This window comes from Schistocerca serialis, chromosome 1 (genome assembly GCF_023864345.2).
Source record: "Schistocerca serialis cubense isolate TAMUIC-IGC-003099 chromosome 1, iqSchSeri2.2, whole genome shotgun sequence".
Lineage (NCBI taxonomy): Eukaryota > Metazoa > Arthropoda > Insecta > Orthoptera > Acrididae > Schistocerca > Schistocerca serialis.
Genome location: NC_064638.1, coordinates 1,050,599,479 through 1,050,619,877, shown reverse-complemented (window position 1 = coordinate 1,050,619,877; position 20,399 = coordinate 1,050,599,479). Strand labels below are relative to the sequence as shown.

The 20,399-nt window shown below is 44.6% G+C and overlaps 1 protein-coding gene across 2 annotated transcripts in view; it reads right to left on the bottom strand.

Moving 5' to 3' along the window:
- Positions 1 to 20,399, bottom strand: part of LOC126415102 (RCC1-like G exchanging factor-like protein) — a 155,710-nt gene that overhangs the window by 57,476 nt on the left and 77,835 nt on the right. For both annotated transcript variants that reach the window (XM_050083406.1, XM_050083407.1), the window contains exons 6-7: positions 5,925 to 6,097; positions 2,466 to 2,624 (exon numbers count right to left, since the gene is read on the bottom strand). In XM_050083406.1, the coding sequence (XP_049939363.1) occupies positions 2,466 to 2,624; positions 5,925 to 6,097 (332 nt within the window). The remainder of the gene's footprint in view (positions 1 to 2,465; positions 2,625 to 5,924; positions 6,098 to 20,399) is intronic.

The window sequence follows — 20,399 nt, the reverse complement described above, 5'->3', positions numbered from 1 at the left end:
TGATAATGAAAGACGATCTGCAGGGACATCATTATGCTTCTGATGAAGACGTTGAGAGAACTGTGAGGCTGTGGTTGCATTAAAAGAGTGTCGACTTCTTCTGTGATGGCTTCAGAAAACTTAATCATTGTTGGCAGAGATGTATCCTATTGGATGGTGACAACACGGAAAAGAGAATACTTATAATTAAAGATCACATTCTAAGGACTATTTCCATATTTGATTTATTAAAATATTCCCATCCAAACCCCATTAACGAAGGTGGAGGCATTACTTTTCATTCAACCCTCGTAAATCATTATAGTTGCTTCATTTCTTTGTGATGCGTAGAGTGGCCACCAGAGTGCATTATTGTTGTTCATGTTTAGTGTTGCTATCAGGCCTGCTAGGGTATACAAAAGGCGTCAACAGCATCAGGCATTGAGTGATCACTGTGAAGGAGACAATGGTGCCATGTTCTCACATGAGATAGTGTTATCAGCACCAGACTCAATTTCAAAGGGGCCTCATTGTAAGTCTCCAGTTGGTCGCTGATTGAACTGTGCAATATTCGACTTTGTGGGATGTGACAGCTGCTCGATCCTGGCCTCCATGGAATGCAAGGGCAAGCATACTTGTCATCAAGGTTCTGATCCACCACATATGACTAATTACTAGCAAGGATAACTCCCATCTGCACAGTTCAGAGAAGCTGGTGGTGGAGGAAAGGATCGAGATGGCTTGGGTAGTGAAGCAGCCATTGAAATCAAGGGTATTACGTTCAGCTGCATGTTGTGCCACAGCCCATCCTGTCTGTCCTATCACCTCCTCCCCATTCTCATCTCCTACCCTGTTTATTTGCAGCCCTCTGCCAATGCATCCACTCGCTGTCCCTGCTCCTATCTTTTATGATCCTTTTTTCCCCACCTCCCTGCCCCACAACCTTCCGATGATGTGCCTGTTGGCAGTCTAGTCCCTGCATACACCATCAGACAGTGTTCGTCTCTCTCCCCATCTGTACACTACTATCTCTTCCCCTTCCCCTCCCTCATCCCTTCAAGACTGCTGCTCACAACCTACGTGATGCTGCATTCCGGTCTGAGATGCTGGAGTTGGCGGTCGGGTGTGTGTGAGGTATGCTTGCTTGTGTGAATGTGGTGGTGGTGTGGTGTTGTGTGTGTGTGTGTGTGTGTGTGTGTGTGTGTGTGTGTGTGTGTGTGTGTGTGTGTGAGAGAGAGAGAGAGAGAGAGAGAGAGAGAGAGTCTGTCACTGATGAAGGCCTTGGCCGAAAGCTATATGTGAGTGTCTTTTAATTGTTCCTGTCTGCAACCTGACACGTCTTCTTTGGAGTAAGTAGCAATCTGTCTTTTCCTACATTGTTGATGTTCTTACATGAAATTTCCATTTTTCAGTCACTAACAAGGATCACCAGACTGTGTGCCAAGCACATCATAACCCCATCACATCTGCACCTGCTATCTGAGAACAAGTAATGGGCCCCCTGCAACATTCTGTGTCATCCCATACCATTCAGTGGAGACTAGTAGCAGTTGAACTAAGGAATTACTGTCACATGCATGGGTTTCCATTTATGCCACAACAAATATGGCTGCATTGGAGTGACAAGGAAGCATGGACTGCTGATAAATGGTGTCACATTGCATTCAGCAATGTTTTGCGGTTCTGTACTACCCTGGATGACCACTGTTGTTGAGTATGTGAGCAACCTGAGAGAGACCCCACCCTTCCAATGTTTTGGAGAGACACAGCGGCATTACTTACAGTGTCATGGTATGGGGAGCCATCAGGTATGACTTCAGGTCATGGCTGGGAGTGATTTAAAGAATGGCAATGGCACAATGGTATGTCACAGACATTCCACGTCCTTATGTGTTACTCTCATAGGACAGTATCGTGGACCCATTTTTCAACAAGACAATCGATGTCCACACATGGCACGTGTCTCTGTGAACTGACTGTGTGATGCTGACATATTCATGTGACCAGCAAGATCCCAGACTCGGCCCTGATAGAAAATGTGTGGGGCCAGCTCATATGGCAACTCTGTCCCAGTTCCAGTACCAGGATCTAGAGTATCAAGGACTATTTACAACAGTTGTTGGCCACCTTACCTCAGGAGAGAATACAATGGTTTTATGACACCCTTCACAATCAAATCAGAACTTGGATACAGGCCAGCATATGTACAATGTCATATTGGTAAGTGGGCTCACAGTATCAAGTTCTTCAGCAATTTTACTAAGTTTTGTAATCACTGAAATACCATCACATAGCTCATGAAATTTCACCTTGCGTCCTTCTCCCCTTCTGGGTGCTTCACTTTTGCAGTCAAACAGTGTCTCTCTTGTGACAAAATGGACAGATGCACAAGTAATGAATGCAATGAATAACACAGAAAATAGCTCTTTTTTATAATTAATGTTATCAGGAGAAAATGCACAATTCATTCTGATAGCTCTTCTTACCATTTACTACAAGACAGAAAGATCCTCCAGAAGCAATATCCAATACTTTGCCCACACCAGCAAGCTTGATGTGTCTCGGTGCATTCAGTTGTTGCAAGTCAGTTGGCAACAGAAGCTGTCCATATTCATTGTTTCCCCAACCAAAAACTTCACCCTTAGCTAAAAAAGCAAAAACATAAATAATAATGAAACATGTAAAGCATACATAGGTTACTTGATTACATAGCTGAGACAAAATTAAAACATATTTTAATAGAATATTACAGCCAAATTCATATTTTGTACAGTATGGAATAGACTATGACTCTGATTTTGAATGATAATTTTAGGACAGTATGAGAATTAATGTTTCAGTACAGAAATACAGATTAAAACTGATTCAAAAAGTCACATAGGAAGCCTTGGAAATTAAAAGCATATGAAGTGACATATACACTACAGTCAGATAATGGTGTTTAATCTTGAAATAGGTAATACTGTTAACTAATTCATCTTCTTTATTCACTGTGATTTTTAATGTTGAATCATTAAAACAGCTTTATGTTATCCATTACATCGAAAACTGTTCATTACAAGGCAATTCACATAAATACATTTATCTAGAGCATGCCCACAAATGATGTGTACTATATATACTATATATAACTATATAAGATTATAACAACCAGTTTTCAAACTCTGATAATATACCTCATAAAGTTTGTTATTTTTACTTTCCATGTGCCAAGATCTGGCAAACAAAGTGGAATGTGGTATGTCCAGTTCCATGGAGATATCCACTACAGAGACAGGCAGTCACAATAACACTGTGATACATTTTCACTACAGTGGATAGCTGTTAGTGGTTAGTTCTCTGGCACTTTCAGTCAGTCATGAGATTACAAATGCATGCATGGCACAACACCAGTAGGGAGTGCCCATTCCAGCGGACTGCAGTCTTAGGTCTGACTGAAAACCCCAAAGAAGAGACCATTAACAGCTACCCACAGTAGTGGATGCTACGCGCCACAGTGTTAACAAGTTTATTTCTTGAACACAACTTTAACAAAGTCTTCAATGCATTATGTAAGTACAGTATCTTCAAGCGTGAAATTAAACAAAGTTCTTCCCAAGTGAAAAACAAACAATAGTTTTCCAACAGCAAACAAAATTAAAGTTCTTTAATCAAAAAAATGATTAAATTCCTCAACACGTGAAAATAATCAGTTGATAAGAGAGACTACAACACTCTTTAAAGGTGAGCAGTATCTTGAAGTCAGAATAAAGTTAAAAATCAATATAAAACAAGTTTCTTAAATCTTAGGTTTGAAAATAAATTAGGTCTGCACTCTACCTTAAATCACACAAAAAACACTTTCAAAATATCTTACAGTCATTCTTCACAGGAGAAGTAGCCATGATCAAACAGCATAGAAAATTTCTACGTCCAGCAAGGACATAATCACAAAGCAAATTCTTGGTATATCTAGAAGGTGAATTAAAAACTGGAGAAATTATACCAAGTCCTAGGCAGTACTTCGCCACTGGAGGAGTGGGTGTGCTGTCATGGAAAATAGTGGCAGACTCCATAGGGAGATATTGCTGGAGTCTTCTTGCAGGTTGCCTGCTGTGATGGAACTGGCTTGCTGTGCTTGTTGGTGATCTAAATAGCTGCTTCGTGGTAGGATAAAAGTGGACCTATTTTTGACATGTGATATTGCGGATGCAGGAAATAGTGTGGTACATCAGCAACTTGTACTGCCGATGTGGATGCTGCTTGGTGGCCTGGCCAGAACACTGTCATCACTAGCTACTGGTCTAACCATGGAGTTCCGGAACTCAGATTTCACCTGGCATCTGTTCCATAGGAGTGAATCTCGTGGTAACCCAAACTACTTAAATGTTGTGTGTGTTGCACCAGTGTCTGGTATTTGGGCACCACAGCAGATGCCACAGAAAATATCTCAGGCTGTATCCTAGATCATACAGACAAAAGTGTGACACCCACGTGTCATCAAAACTGTTGGATGCAGTATGAAAGAAAGCCACTGTTCTGATTACCTATCAATTATGGAAGCAGGTATTGCTCACCACAAACATGGGGTGAGTTGCCTGTCTGTTTCAGACATCAACGAGGGCAGAGTACAGCAACTTCTTTTAAGGAGTCTGACAAAATCAGTGTGTAAGGCACCCACAGAGTTGGAAATGCATCACCCAACAGTGCACAAAGTATTGCTTAAGAGGGTATGTCTTTACACCTACAGCATGAAGCTGCTCTGGTCACTAAAACTGATGTATGGATCTCAGTGCTAAGAGTTGGCTGTGGATGTGCCAGCAAAGACTGATGCTAACAATGGGATTAGGAAAATATTTGTTTCTTTGATGAGTTAAGTTTTGATGTACTCAACAATCTGAGCTTCCATAACATTCATATATGGAGAGCAGAGGGCCTAATGCTACGCGTGAAATGGAAAACAATAGTCCCAGGTCAATGTGTAGTCCAGGCTCAGGCATTAGTTAATTGGATCTGTGGTCATTTCTTTTCCATCGAGTCTACAGACAACAGGGATTTTTACTTGGATATGTTACAAGAGTCAGCTGTGCCACAACTGGGACACCCAAAACTTGACATCATATTCCAGCAGGATGGGGTAACACTTCACTGGTCCCTACACTTCCATCAAATTATGGATTAAAAGTTTCCATAAGTAGACTGGATGAAATGGTATGATTTGGTGGTCATCGGGACCACCTGAACTCATTCCACTAGACTTTTTCCAACAGTCATTTTAAGGGATTGGGTGAAGTAAACTACGGTTATTGACCTACAGTACATCAAGACACACATTCACAATGTATCACCATGGAGACCTTGGAGCATATACAGATACAAATAAGCATGCAAACATTGACATGTTTGAATGAGGAAGCAAAACTTTATGAGCTATCTTGTCACATGCTGAAAGTTAGTTGTTATTATCTAATACAGTTTTAAAGCTGTTAAAATCTAAACTTGTAAGGATAATTTATGGACACAGAATTTCACTTTCAGTTGTAAAATAACTTTATTTAAACTGTGACCCATGCCTTCCAGTACCCACAGATCTATTTTCAGGTCCTTTGGCTCTTACAGCCTCTGCATATCTCTTTGAAGTGATTTATTGCTTCTGGTCTTAACAAAAAAAGTTGTTATGTATAATATGTACAAAGAAAATGGAAGAAGATAGATCCTCAGCAATGTTGCACAGTTTAATTTAAATAAACATATTTTGTTACTGGAGGCACAATTTACATTTACATTCATTTCAAAAAAAGGTTCAATCAAACAAACAATAAAAGTTGAACACAAACTAAGCTGTTAGATGCATCTGTGCCTTAATGACTTGAAGTCAATAATCTGTGTCTAATAAATTGCCACTTTTCCTATCACTTATTGTTTTGTTGTGACTGGAATAAATAAAGTGACTATAAAATACCAACCATTAAGTGCCAACACACAATCAGCTGCACACGAAACTTTTATGATATTCTCTCCTTCAACATCACCTTTCAACTTTGTAGGTGTATAAACTGTGTCATAAGTGCCTAATCCAGTTTGGCCATCAGCTCCCCAACCACATGCATATAGATCTCCATTTTTAGTGACAAAGATACTAGAACAAGAAATGTTTCAGATGTTTTAACTGCTATTTGATTTAACAAAAAACGTACATACACCAAATAAGAGTAAATCATGACGTAACAGAGCATTTTACAATAGAGGGTGCCATGTGGCCATACAATATTACTTGATACAAAACATCTGGTGCAAACATATTATAAATGCAGATGCTATACACTTACTTACAGTCATTCTTGCACAATATAATAATAATAATAATAATAATAATAATACTTACAAGATCACAATGCCACAAATATAGAATACATCACATACATTCAGCAACAGAAAGATTCACATTAAGCAGAAAGGAAGGAGGAAGGGGATTTATCGATATAAAAAACCTACATTATGGACAGGTAGACAATTTAAGAAAATTCTTTCTAGAACGAGCAGAAACTAGCAAAATACACAAAGCAATCACTCATATAAATACATCAGCTACACCACTGCAATTTCATAACCACTTCTACAACCCTTTAGATCACATAACATCAACAGATACGAAGAAAGTAAATTGGAAAAAGAAAACACTACATGGCTATCAGCCGTATCATCTAACACAGCCACACATCGATCAAGACGCATCCAACACATGGCTAAGAAAAGGCAATATATACAGTGAGACGGAAGGATTCATGATTGCAATACAGGATCAAACAATAAACACCAGATATTACAGCAAGCATATTATTAAAGATCCCAATACCACAACAGATAAATGCAGACTTTGCAAACAACAAATAGAAACAGTAGATCACATCACAAGCGGATGTACAATACTAGCAAATACAGAATACCCCAGAAGACATGACAATGTAGCAAAAATAATACATCAACAGCTTGCCTTACAACATAAACTTATAAAACAACACGTTCCCACATACAAGTATGCACCACAAAATGTACCGGAGAATGATGAATACAAATTATACTGGAACAGAATCATTATAACAGATAAAACAACACCACATAACAAACCTGACATCCTACTCACCAATAAAAAGAAGAAATTAACACAACTAATCGAAATATCCATACCCAATACAACAAATATACAAAAGAAAACGGGAGAAAAAAATGAAAAATACATCCAACTGGCTGAGGAAGTCAAGGACATGTGGCACCAGGATAAAGTTGACATTATACCAATTATACTATCAACTACAGGAGTCATACCACACAATATCCACCAGTACATCAATGCAATACAGCTACATCCAAACTTATACATACAACTACAGAAATCCGTAATTATTGATGCATGTTCAATTACCCGAAAGTTCCTAAATGCAATATAACATATACCGTACAGTTAAAAGGAAGTCACGCTTGATCAAGGTCCGCGTCACTTTCCATTTTTGACCAGACATAACGTCTAAGAAAAGAAAGAGTAATAATAATAATAATATCACAATCATGCCAAGGGAATTGTGCACAGCTAAAATCTGCTTCTCCACAGTGTTCTGTTTCTTGCTCTCCTCTACCAGTCAGCCTGTATGCTGATCTTCAGTTGCTTAAATAGTCGATCCCTCCGTTGTTTTCTTGGCTTTCCTCAAGGTCTTTGCCTGTTAGATATAAAATTGACAATGTAGAAAAAGGGAAATGGCTTCTTACCATAAAAAGACATGTTAAGTTGCAGACTGACACAATTAAAAGTAACTTACATAAAGCTTTCAGCCACAGCCTTCATCAGCAAAAAAGAAACACACACTATTCACACACACAAACAAGCACAACTTATCCACACATGACCACCAACCGCAGAATCTCACGCCGGAATGCAGCTATCGCACAGAATGCAAGCAGCAATATTAGATTGCTGATGAAGGCAGTGGCCAAAAGCTTTATGTAAGTGTCTTTTAATTTTACCTGTCTGCAACTTAACGTGTCTCCTTTGCAGTAAGTAGCAAACTGTCTTTCCCTGCATTGTTGATATTCCTACCTGGAGTTTCCAATGTTTGAGAAATAAAACTGCGCTGTTTTATAGATGGACAAGACCTGTCCAAACTTGACATTATAATCTCATCATGCATATAATATTTGGGTTGTTGTAAATTTCATTCAACTCATTACAGAATAGGATTCAGGATTTCCCACAAGCAATTTAGATGACTGTTGGCAGTACACAATATTCGTGTCTTCAGAGTATTTTGGATGTGACTCCTCTTGCAACTACAGTTTCTGCCCCTTTGCAACAACCATTTCTGTCTAACTGTAAACTGTTTTATAGTTATTCTCATGCTGGACCAATTATTGTAAATCATATCTCCTTCCTTTTTTTTCTCCTCCCCCCCCCCCCCCCCCCCAACAGTTCTGGACAGCAGTATGAAGGTGTTTTCAACTGCAGCCCAACACAGCTTCCAGATCTTTGTAGACAGCAGTCACATATCTTACATCTGTACATAACAAACACAGTTCCTAGGTATGTTAGCTAAATCATACTGGAAGAGACAAATTGCTACTTACCATAAAAAAGACATGTCAAGCTGCAGACAGGTGCAATTAAAAGACACTTACATATAGCCTTCAGCCACAGCCTTTATCAGTAAGAGAGATATTCCATTCACACACAAGCAAGCACACCTCAGGTGCACACAACCGCCAACTCCAGCATCTCTGGCCAGAATGCAACATCACGTGGGATGCAAGTAGCAATTTGGAGGGGGCGGGGAAGGGGAAAGGATGGTGTAGACAAATGCTGTCTGGTGGACTGGTGGGGGGTGTAGTGACAAGAATGTCAACAGGCATAGCATTGACAGGTTGTGGGACAGGGAGGTGGGGAAAAAAAAGCAAAAAAGGAGAGGAGTGGGGAAAGATGAGCAGATGCATTGGCAGAGTGCTGTAAATAAACAGTGTGGGAGATGAGACTGTGGAAAGAGGGGGTGGAAACTGTTGGGTGGAGGGTGTGGGGATAGTACGTTACTGTAGGTTGAGGCTGGGATAATTATGGGAGCAGAGAATGTGTTTTAAGGATAACTCTCATCTGCACAGTTCATAAAAGTTGGTGGTTGAGGGAAGGTTCAGATGGCTTGGATAGTGAAGCAGCCACTGAAATCAAATGTGTTGTGTTGAGATGCATGTTGTGCCACAGGATGGTCTAATTTGCTCTAGGCCAAAGTAAAGCTAGTAAATGACATGGCTGCTCTCACAGGTGGCCTGAGCCCTGATGAGATAGAATAACCCTGTTAAACCTGTGACAGGACTGGAATAGGAAGTGCTCGATAGGTGATTGGGCAGATTTTGCACTTGGGTCATCCACATGGATAAGATGCTTGTGACAAGGGGTTGGGATTGGGAGGGAGTGGCACAGGAATGCACTAGGATGTTATGAAGGTTGAGTGGGGGATGGAATACTACGTCAGGAGGGGTGGGAAGTATCTCAGGTAGGATGTCCCTCATTTCAGGGCATGATGATAGGTAATCAAAGCCCTGGTGAAGGACGTGGTTCAGTTATTCTAGTTCAGGGTGGTACTGGGTGATGAAGAGGACACTTCGTTGTGGCTGGTTCTTGGGGGTGGTGGGAGGATTGGGAATACGAGGGGAAAGGCACAGGAGATCTGTTTGCAGATTAGGTCTGGTGAATAGAGCCTTTCTGTGAAGGCCTTGGTGAGACCCTCAGCAGACTGAGATACACCGTCTGTGGGTGGCCATACAGTATGGGAAGGATTTTCTTGTGTGAAGGGGATGACAGCTATCAAAATGCAGATACTGTTGGTGGTTGGTGGGTTTAATGTGGACAGAGGTGTGCATGGAGCCATCAGAGAGGAGGAGGTCAACATCTAGGAAGGTGGCACGCTGGGTTGCAGAGGAACACATGGAGTGGATGGGAGAGGAGGTGATGAGTTTGTGAAGGAACAAAGATAAGGGTTTTGGCCCCGAGTCTAGATCATGAAGATATCATCAATGAACCTGAACCAGAGTAGGGATTTGGTGTTTTGGGAGGCTAGGAAGGTCTCCTCTAGATGGTCCATAAAAAGGCTGGCATAGGAGGGTGCCATGTGGGTGTCCATGGCTGTGTCACAGATTTGTTTATGTACCTTCCCTTCAAATGAGAAGTAGTTGTGGGTGAGGATTATGGTGTATGAGGAATGATGTAGTGGGTTTGGAGTATGAAGGTCATTGGGAAAGGTAGTGTTCAATAGCAGTAAGACCATGGGCATGTGGAATCTTGGTGTATAAGGAAGTGGTGGCAACAGTGATGAGTAGGGATCCAGGAGATAAAGGGGTGGGGATGGTGGAGAGTCGGTGAAGGAAGTGGGTGGTGTCTTTGATGTGGGAGGCTACATTACGGTCAACTGGCTGGAGATGTTGGTCAATGAGGGCCAAAATTCTTTCAGTGGCCTACAATATGGTATGACTCTGAAACAGCTGTCCACCGGGATGAATAACCATCGCCAAACTCTGGCCAAGAGCAAAGTAGACCATACTGTGGCACAACATGCAGCTGAACACAACAACGGCTGCTTCACTACCCGAACTATCTGGATTCTTCCCTCCACCACCAACTTATAGGAACTGCAAAGTTGGGAGTTACCTTTAAAACACATTCTCTGCTCCCGTAATTATTCCGGCCTTTACCTACGGTAATGTACTGTCCCCAAACCCTCCACCCAACAGTTTCCATCTCCTCTATCCCCATTCTCATCTCCCACCCTGTTTATTCGCAGCCCTCTGCCAATGCATCCGACTGTCTTCCCCTGCTTCTCTCCTTTTTTCCCCACCTCCCTGCACCACAACTTCCTGACATTGTGCCTGTTGATGTTCTAGTCCCTGCGCCCTCCATTCCAGCCCGAGATGGCGGTGTTGCTGTTCTTGTATGTGTGAGGTGTGCTTCCTGTGTGTGAATGGTTTGTGTCTCTCTTTTACTGGTGAAGGCTGGGGACAAAAGCTATACGTAAGTGTCTTTTAATTGTACATGTCTGCAAGTTGACGTGTCTTCTTCATGGTAAGTAGCAATCTGTATTTTTCTACATTGTTGGTATTCCTACTTGGAGTTTCTATTGTTTAAGTACCATATGTGAAAGAATAAAGACAATCTAAGGCTGTCTGGCCAAATAGTATAAAGAATCTAAAGATGTGAGATAATTATTATGGCGAAAGCTGACAGATTACCAGGATAATGTGACACCAGCACACAATTAGGCAAAGGAATTTATTAATCACTACTCAATGCAAACAGATAAACAGTTATGGTTAACCACTACTAAGAAGCACACAGTAAGGCAACTAAACATAATGCTCTATAAAAACTAAGTACAGCTACTGTTACCTGCCATGCACCGGTCTACATTACATATCTAAATTACATATCTTTCATGACAACTCTAACGAAGTATCTAACAAGTAAATGATCAGGCGAAGAGTTCTCGGGCTTCCAGCCGGGTGGCGGTGTCTTCAAACTGCGACGTTTTGACGAGTGACATACTCATCATCTTCTGGCGAAGTGCCGAGACTTTGTGGATGCCGGTCCCTTTATACCTGCGGTGTGCCCCCCACCACCTGGCCGTGGGAGGCTGGGTCCAGAGGAGCCGGCGGGCGAGGTGGAGGGGGAAGCGGGTACGCCGTTCGTGTCTCCGTCAGAGCATTCTGATCGCGTCTCGTGGGCTGGACGGTTCTTGTTACATTCCTGGCGTATTGCGGCTAATGCTGGATTCCAGGCCGCGCTCAGTTGATAGCCTTCGTCCCTGTTCACAAGGTTCTCGTGGACCCGTATTTCTATTGATTCTTAATGACGCTATCCCAATAGCTCCCGGCTCGGCATAGCACCCTGGTGTTTTCGAAGTCAAAGGTGTGGTTTTCTTTGATGCTATGTTCAGTTATAGCAGATTTCTCTATCTGTCCCAAGTCGAACATGCCTGATGTGTTCCTCGCACCTTTTAGAGATGCAGCGCTGCGTTTGACCAATGTACTGCACACCACATTCGCAGGCAATGTTGTATATACCAGGTGTGTTTAGTTTGAGTGGGTCTTTAGCTGAGCCCAGCAGCTCTTTCGTCTTCGACGGTGGTCGGAAGACGGTATTTATGTTAGATTTTCTTAATAGCCTCCCGATTTTGACTGATGTGGGCCCCAAATATGGAAGAAAGGCGAGTCTCTTGTTAACTTCCTCTTCCTCTTCCTGAACTTTGTCAGCCTGTCTCCTCTTGAAGGTCCTGCCAATCTGTTTTTCACTGTACCCGTTTTTCCAAAATACCTCTCTTAGGTGGTGTAATTCGTCTGAGAGGCTTTCTTTGTCACAAATGACGTGCGCCCTATGCACCAAGGTGGTCAGTACTGACTGGCGTTGCGCCGGATGGTGGCAGCTGGTTGCATGGAGGTACAGGTCTGTGTGCGTCTTTTTTCTGTATACTGAATGGCCCAGCGTGCCATCCGCTTTCTTCCTGATCAGTATGTCCAGGAATGGAATACAGCCATTCTCTTCTACTTCCATCGTGAAGGTGATATTCTCATGTATGCCGTTTAGGTGGTCCATAAACTCCTCCAGTGCCTGCCTGCCATGCTGCCAAATCACGAAAGTGTCGTCCACATAGCGGAAGAAGTGCCTGGGTTTACGGTGAGCAGTTTGTAGTGCCACCTCCTCAAAGTGTTCCATATAAAGATTCGCGATCCCTGGAGCAAGGGGAGATCCCATGGCCACTCCATCCACTTGTTCATAATGCTCTCCATTGCACTTGAAGAAGGTGGTCGTAAGTGCATATTCAAAGAGCTTCACTGTTTCAGGCTCGAAGTGCCGATTAAGGAGCGCCAAGGCGTCTTGTAGCGGTACTTTTGTGAACAAGGAGGTGACGTCGAAGCTCACGAGTAGGTCATCACTCTGTATTCGGATGTCCTTCAGTATTCTAACGAAATCCGCGGAGTTTTTCACGTGATGACTGCAGTGTCCCACCAGTGGTTTCAATAGTGTCGCCAAGTATTTGGCCAGTCCATAACTGTGCGAGTTGATAGTGTCCAGAATCGGCTGTAGAGGCACCCCATCTTTGTGAATCTTGGGCAATCCATACAGGCGCAGTGTCGTTGGCGCTCTGGGATACAGCCGTTTCTGCACTGCCTCTGGTAGATCTGAGTCCTTCAGTAGCGCCACGGTTTTCCTGGTCATCGTCGATGTAGGGTCCTTGTTGAGTTTCCTGTAGGCTGGGTCTTGCAGCAGAGAGCAGATTTTCTGTTGGTAGTCGACTGTGCAAATCAGCACCGTCGCATTTCCCTTGTCTGCTGGGAGGACCATGATGTCAGCGTCATCCCTCAGTGCGCGGATAGCCACTCGCTCTGGCGCAGTAATGTAAGCTTTAGGGAGTCGTGATTTGTCGATGATCCTGCAGGTCTCCCTTCGGATCTGCTCAGCTTCCTCCTTGGGTAGGCCCCGGATTGCTTCCTCTACGCTGCTGATGATGTCCTGTTTCAGCATTAGCCGCAATACGCCAGGAACGCAACAAGAACCGTCCAGCTCACGAGACGCGATCAGAATGCTCTGACGGAGACACGAACGGCGCACCCGCTTCCCCCTCCACCTCGCCCGTCGGCTCTTCTGGACCCAGCCTCCCGCGGCCAGGTGGTGGGGGGCACACCGCAGGTATAAAGGGACCGGCATCCGCAAAGTCTCGGCACTTCGCCAGAAGATGATGAGTATGTCACTCGTCGAAACGTCGCAGTTTGAAGACACCGCCACCCGGCTGGAAGCCCGAGAACTCTTCGCCAGCTGTATACGCCGGGAAAGCAGACATTCACAAATAAATGATCAGTTAATATAGTTTAAAATATAGATGAAAGAAAGAGTGCATTAGGTTTTACAAAATAGTCCTAATTCCGTTAGGGATGCAACCTTTAAGCTTGAAATGCCATTCAAATATTTACACTGCAATATTCTGCAGTAGATGTAGCCTCAGCTGTTGTTCACTTATACTATGTGATCAAAAGTATCTGGACATCCCCTAAAACATACGTTTTTCATATTAGGTGCACTGTGCTGCCACCTACTGCCAGGTACTCCATATCAGTGACCGCAGTAGTCATTAGACATCATAAGAGAGCAGAATGGGGCATTCCACAGAATTCACGGACTTCAAATGTGGTCAGGTGATTGGGTGTCACTTGCGTCATAAGTGAGATTTCGACACTCCTGAACATCCCCATGTCCACTGTTTCCAATGTCATAGTGAAGTGGAAACATGAAGGGACACATACCGAACAAAAGCATACAGGCTGACCTCGCCTGTTGACTGACAGAGACCGCCGACAGTTGAAGATGGTTGTAATATATAAAAGGCAGACATCTATCCAGACCATCACACAGGAATTCCAAACTGCATCAGGATCCACTGCAAGTACTATGACAGTTAGGGGGACGTGAGAAAACATGGAATTCATGGTCGAGTGGCTGCTCATAAGCCACACATCATGTCCGTATGTGCCAAACGATGCCTCGCTTAGTGCAAGGAGCATAAACATTGGATGATTGAACAGTGAAAAAACATTGTGTGGAGTGACAAATCACGGTACATGTTGTGGCAATCCAATGGTAGGGTGTGGGTATGACGAATGCACGGTGAACGTCATCTGCCAGTGTGTCCTGTGCCAACAGTAAAATTCAGAGGCGGTGGTGTTATGGTGTGGTCGTGTTTTTAATAGAGGGGGCTTGCATACCTTGTTGCTTTGCCTGACACTATCACAGCACAGGCCTACATTGATGATTTAAGCACCTTCTTGCTTCCCACTATTGAAGAGCAATTCAAGGATGGCGACTGCATCTTTCAACATGATAGAGCACCTGTTCATAATGCACGGCCTGTGGCGAAGTGGTTACTAACACAACTAAACTCCTCCCAAACAGGCCATGAAGGCTCAATGGACTGACCAGCCGCCGTGTCATCCACAGCCCATAGGCATCACTGGATGCGGATATGAAGGGGCGTGTGGTCAGCACACCGCTCTCCCAGACGTATGCAATTTTCCGAGTCCAGAGCCGCTACTTCTCCATCAAGTAGCTCCTCAGTTTGCCTCACAAGGGCTGAGTGCACCTCATTGCCAACAGCGCCCAGCAGACCGGATGGGCACCCATCCAAGTGCTAGCCCAGCCTGGCAGCTCTTAACTTCGGTGATCTGACGGGAACCGGTGTTACCACTGCGGAAAGGCCGTTGGTGGTTACTAACAATAACATCCCTGTAATGGACTGCCCTGCACAGAGTCCTGACCTGAATCCTACAGAACACCTTTGGGATGTATTGGAACAGACTTCATGCCAGGCCTCACTGACTGACATTGATACCTCTCCTCAGTGCAGCACTCCATGAAGAATGGGCTTCCATTCCCCAAGTAACCTTCCAGCACCTGATTGAACGTATGCCTGCAAGAGTGGAAGCTATCATCAATTCTAAGGGTGGGCCAAGACCATATTGAATTCCAGTATTACCAATGGAGGGCGCCACGAACTTTTAAGTCATTTTTAGCCAGGTGTCTGGATACTTTTGCTCACATAGTGTAAATATGTTTCAAGTGCCCAGTGTAGTCTATGTGAGGCCTTTTTGAAATCCGTACTGCTAAATCACCCAATGTCTTCAGCTTTTCTTTACTTCCATATCAGAAAAATAAATTTACATAATTGCCTCCCCACAGAGCAAACTAATGCGTATATAATAGGAAAATGAAACAGCTTGGGATCAGGATTATCTTTAGGTGTCCCGTATTCATAAACAGGTACTATCTTTTTCCAGTATGACCTTTTTCCTGTCTGAAATGGTATGTCAGGAAGCGTATTATTCCTTTTTTTGATAAAAGTATATTGTTTTTAATCTCTCTCCTACATATTGAGATACACCTCAGAGGTGCTTTTTATGCAGAGAGTGTCACTTCTTATAGCTGTTGACAGATCTAAAATTATATTGCTTATTCCAGATTCATTAAATGCATGAGTAGGTTGTTGGCATAAGCTATTTATTGTTCCAGAGCTGAATCATCTTGCTGTAAGGATATCAGCAATGGTTCCATTTTTAAATCTCAAAAGGGCCTACATACTGATCCCAAGCAGTTTTATAATTAATGCATCAGATAACGGCAGATTCACCTTTGTGTGCTTACGGTAATCTTCCAGAAAATAAAGGAGCACTTGTGGACACTGTACTCCTCAAAAGAGAGAGAACAGTAAAGGCCACCAGAAACTGCCAAAGGTCCCAAAATATCAGCTACATATTTTTCTTCCACTGATTTACATCATCTATGTGAAATGTCACTTGTTCTTTCTTTACAATATATGATGACATGTGAGCCAGTGCAATGAAATTTTCTAATAATTTGCTCATTACATCTATTGAACAAATTGGACAGTACGATTAATGAAACATGATCCTTTCCTGGTTTCTTCAATAATATTTCCACTCCTGGACATTTTAAAATACTGGAAAATCTGTCTTGCATAAAAAATTCATAGAGAAGCCAATTTTACACAGGTTTTAATTTGAGTGATGATCTCTGTATAATTCGACAGAAATCTTTGTCTGGACTGAGGACTTCCACTCCAAAGATAGTGTATAACATCTGCTAATTCCTCCACCAAAATGATGTAAACTCTTAAGCCATTCTCATATTAATCAATTAAGCTCTTTGCTGTGTGAGTTCGCACCTCAGGGTCCACGCACACGGGGAGAAGCATATATATATAACAATAGCTCAACTGTGTCTTCAGAGGTTCAGTTATTGTCCACTCATCCCCAACAGCAGAAAGAACTGTAGGTGATTTCATATTTTCTCTGACAACTTTTTGACAACCCAAATGTTTATATTTAGTTGATCCATTACCCAATCTGACAGCTAGTTAATACCATCCCCAAATTCTTGTTTGAACACACACACACACACACACACACACACACTAATCCAATTCAGAGACAAAGACATAATCTTCAGCAGTCGAAGTCCACGAGGTCGGCATCCAGAGTGAACTGAACCTCGGGGCTGGTTCTAGCCCCTAAATCGCTGTCTCCAGCCAATCAGGTTTTGGTGTAGTGATACACCCTGCAGGCTGTGGCTCGAGCTCCCCCTGCAGGAAGTAGTGCTTGGAATGTCTGTTTTCATTATCTTGTATGTAAATAGCCGGTGTTTACCATGGTGCTTTTGGTACACCTTGGACATTGACAACCCTGTCTTTTGTGGTGTAATATGGGTTGATATGGGTTGCCGGTCCTCAGGGACTACCTTCCGTCCGGCATAATACCCCTCCCCCCTTTGGAAAAGCTGGTGCGTCACGGGCGATTGTGGATTGGGGGGGAGGGGGGGGGGGGGAAGTACCAATAGTCCGGAGCCGCAGGCTGATCTGCAGCTAAGTCCTCCTGAAGGAGGCAGGGAACCCGGCCACCAGAGAGTAGGGTGCCGCCTTCCGCAACAGGCGGCTGGAACGCCGAAGTAGTGGCAGATGCGAGGCAATGTTGGGCTGTGTAAGCGGCACGTGGACATCCACGCTGCCCAACCAAGTCAGCACTGAAGAGGGGCTGGGAGGAGGATTCAGGGGAAGGTCCGGAGTATGCGGGGGCCTTGGGCTAGCAGCCGGCATCTGCTGACTATCTCTGGGAAGATCATCTACCAACTGAGGAGAGGGCATCAACATAGCCTCCCGGAAGTGGCCAGCGATGGGAGAGAGAGAGGAGCCAGTGTTTGGGGTTACGGCTGCTTGAGGAAACAAGGACGAAGTTGGTTGCGGTGACATGAAACCACCCTGATGTCCAGGCGTACGTCGAACAGTTGTTAACCACGGGGCTGGATAACGACCCCCGGAAGCTATCTGGACTGGGCCCAAAAACCGCGAGCCAACACCTTGAAGCCAGATGAATATCGAGAACTGCCGGGCAGGGCACGAGATCCACCCTGCGGCAGGAGGAGATGGAGTAGGGTCCGAGGCTGGCGACCATGGAGCAGTTTGGCTGGACTCTTGTCACCCACTGGCGTGGCCCTGTAGGTACTGAGAAATAACGTAAGAGCTTCTTCTGGAGAACAGTCCTCTGTGTACTTCTTCATCCGAGTTTTAAAAGTGTGAACTAAGGCGCTCTGCCTCTCCATTGGATTGGGGATGGAAAGGAGGGGTAAAGACATGGTGGCTACCATTATCATGTCAGAATTTGGCAAACTCTTAACTGCGAAATGCGGGCCGTTGTCTTGATACTAAGGTGATGGGAAGGCCTTCAATGGAAAATATCTTTGACAGGGCCATGATGGTATTCTCTGCGGTGATAGAGGAGCATCGGATAATGAAAGGGAAGTGGGAGCAGGCATCCGTGACGAGTAACCAGTAAGCGCTGAGGAAGGATCCCACAAAATCCACATGGATGCGTTCCCATGGGAGGGAAGCGGCCAGCCAGGATTGGAAGGAGTGACGCGGTGCAGGAAGGGCCTGGGTACACTGCTGACATACCCAGACCATGCACTCCACATCTGCTATCATGCCTACCCAGAAGACATGGCGACGTGCGAGGGTTTTTGTCCGGGCGATATCCCAGTGACCATGATGTAAGACGTGGAGTATCCGGGACCACAGGGAAGTTGGTACGATGACTCATGGATTGGCGTCATTTGCCACACGGAGGAGCACCCTATTGACAGCCACCAGTTGATGGCGGATGGAGTAGAAGAATCAGAGGTCAGCCTGAGCACGAAGTGGAGGAAGCGTTGGCCAGGCGCAACAGTTCTAGGAGCAGATCTGCGGTCATCACTGCGGCCACCCTCTCAGCTGTGACTGGGAATGCAGTGAACGCATCCTGTATGTTGTCATTGACCTGAAAACTGAGGAGGTCCAATGAATCAAATGCAGAATCCTGGCTGGAGGGGACCCGAGACAAGACATCGGCGTTGGCATGCTGGGAGGTGGGCCGGAAATGGATGGTGTACCTAAAACATGAAAGGAATAGGTCCCATCACTGCAGGCGGTGGGAAGTCTTCGTAGGTAACTGGGCTGACAGAGAAAATAAGGTCACGATGGGCTTTTGGTCAGTGATTAAGCGAAGAGACATACCAGAAAGGTACAGGAGGAACTTGGTATGGGCAACCACGATGGCTAGGGCCTCCTTCTCAATTTGGAAATATTTGCATTGGGCATCTGTAAGGGATTTAGATATGTACACCACCGGGCGTTCTGATCCATCTGGTAGAAGGTGAGAAAGGACAGCCCCAACACCATAGTCTGAGGTGTCCGTAGCCAAGAGGAGAGGAAGAGAGGGGTTATGTGGCATGAGACACGCTGCAGAGTGCAACCTCCGCTTTAAGGTTTGGAAAGCCGATTCACAAGTGGGGGACCAATGAAAAGGTACATTCTTTCGGCATAGGTGATGGAGGGGTACAGCAATGTGGGCAGCAGAGGGAATGAACTTTCAATAGAAAGCAATTTTACCCAGGAAAGACCGCAGTTGGTGGACGTCATGTGGACGGCGAAGGGCCGTTACAGCGGTGATGGCGATGTGGGAGGAGGTAGGTGATATGCCATCGCAGAAAATAATGTGACCCAGGTAGGAGATAGCAGATTGAAAAAAGAAGCATTTAGCAAGGTTGCATTTTAGGCCCGCAGTCCGCAGGCACAGGAACAATTGTCGCAGATGACTGAGATGTTCTTCCATGGTACGGTCGGTGACGATGATGTCACTGAGGTGGGTTATACAACCTGGCACATCCCACAGGAGCTGTTCCAAGTAATGCTGAAAGATGGTCGGTGCACTAGCGATGCCATACATGAGGCGGTTCGACCGGAACAGTCCAAACAGTGTGTTGACGACGGCCAAGGGAGTAGAAGGCTCATCAAAAGGTATTTGGAGGTAGGCCTCAGCAAGATCGATCTTCGAAAAAAATTGTCCCCCTGTGAGGTTGGAGAACGGGTCCTCAGGACACAGGAGGGGATAGTCTTCAACTTGTAGCTGAGGGTTAAGCGTAGCCTTGAAGTCGCCACAAACTCGCAGACGCCAATCTGGTCTCTTGAGGACGACCAAGGGTGTCGCCCACAAACTGTAACGGATTGGAGTGACGACTCCCTCCATGGTGAGACAGTCCATTTCTTGTTGAAGAGGCTGCTGGAGGGCGTGGGGAACTTGCCAAGCCCGGAAGTACTTCGGGCGGGCAGACAGTTTCAGCTGGAGTGACGCATGAAAATCTTGAGCACAGCCGTCGCCAGGCGAGAAGAGGTCTTGGAATTACGTGCACAAGGTATCGACTGCCAGGAATGGAACCTGGGAAGACACCAGATGAACACTGTCGTCGATGGTGAAGCCAAAGACCCGGAAGGCATCCAACCCGAAGATATCCACCATGGCCACATTGTTGACCACAA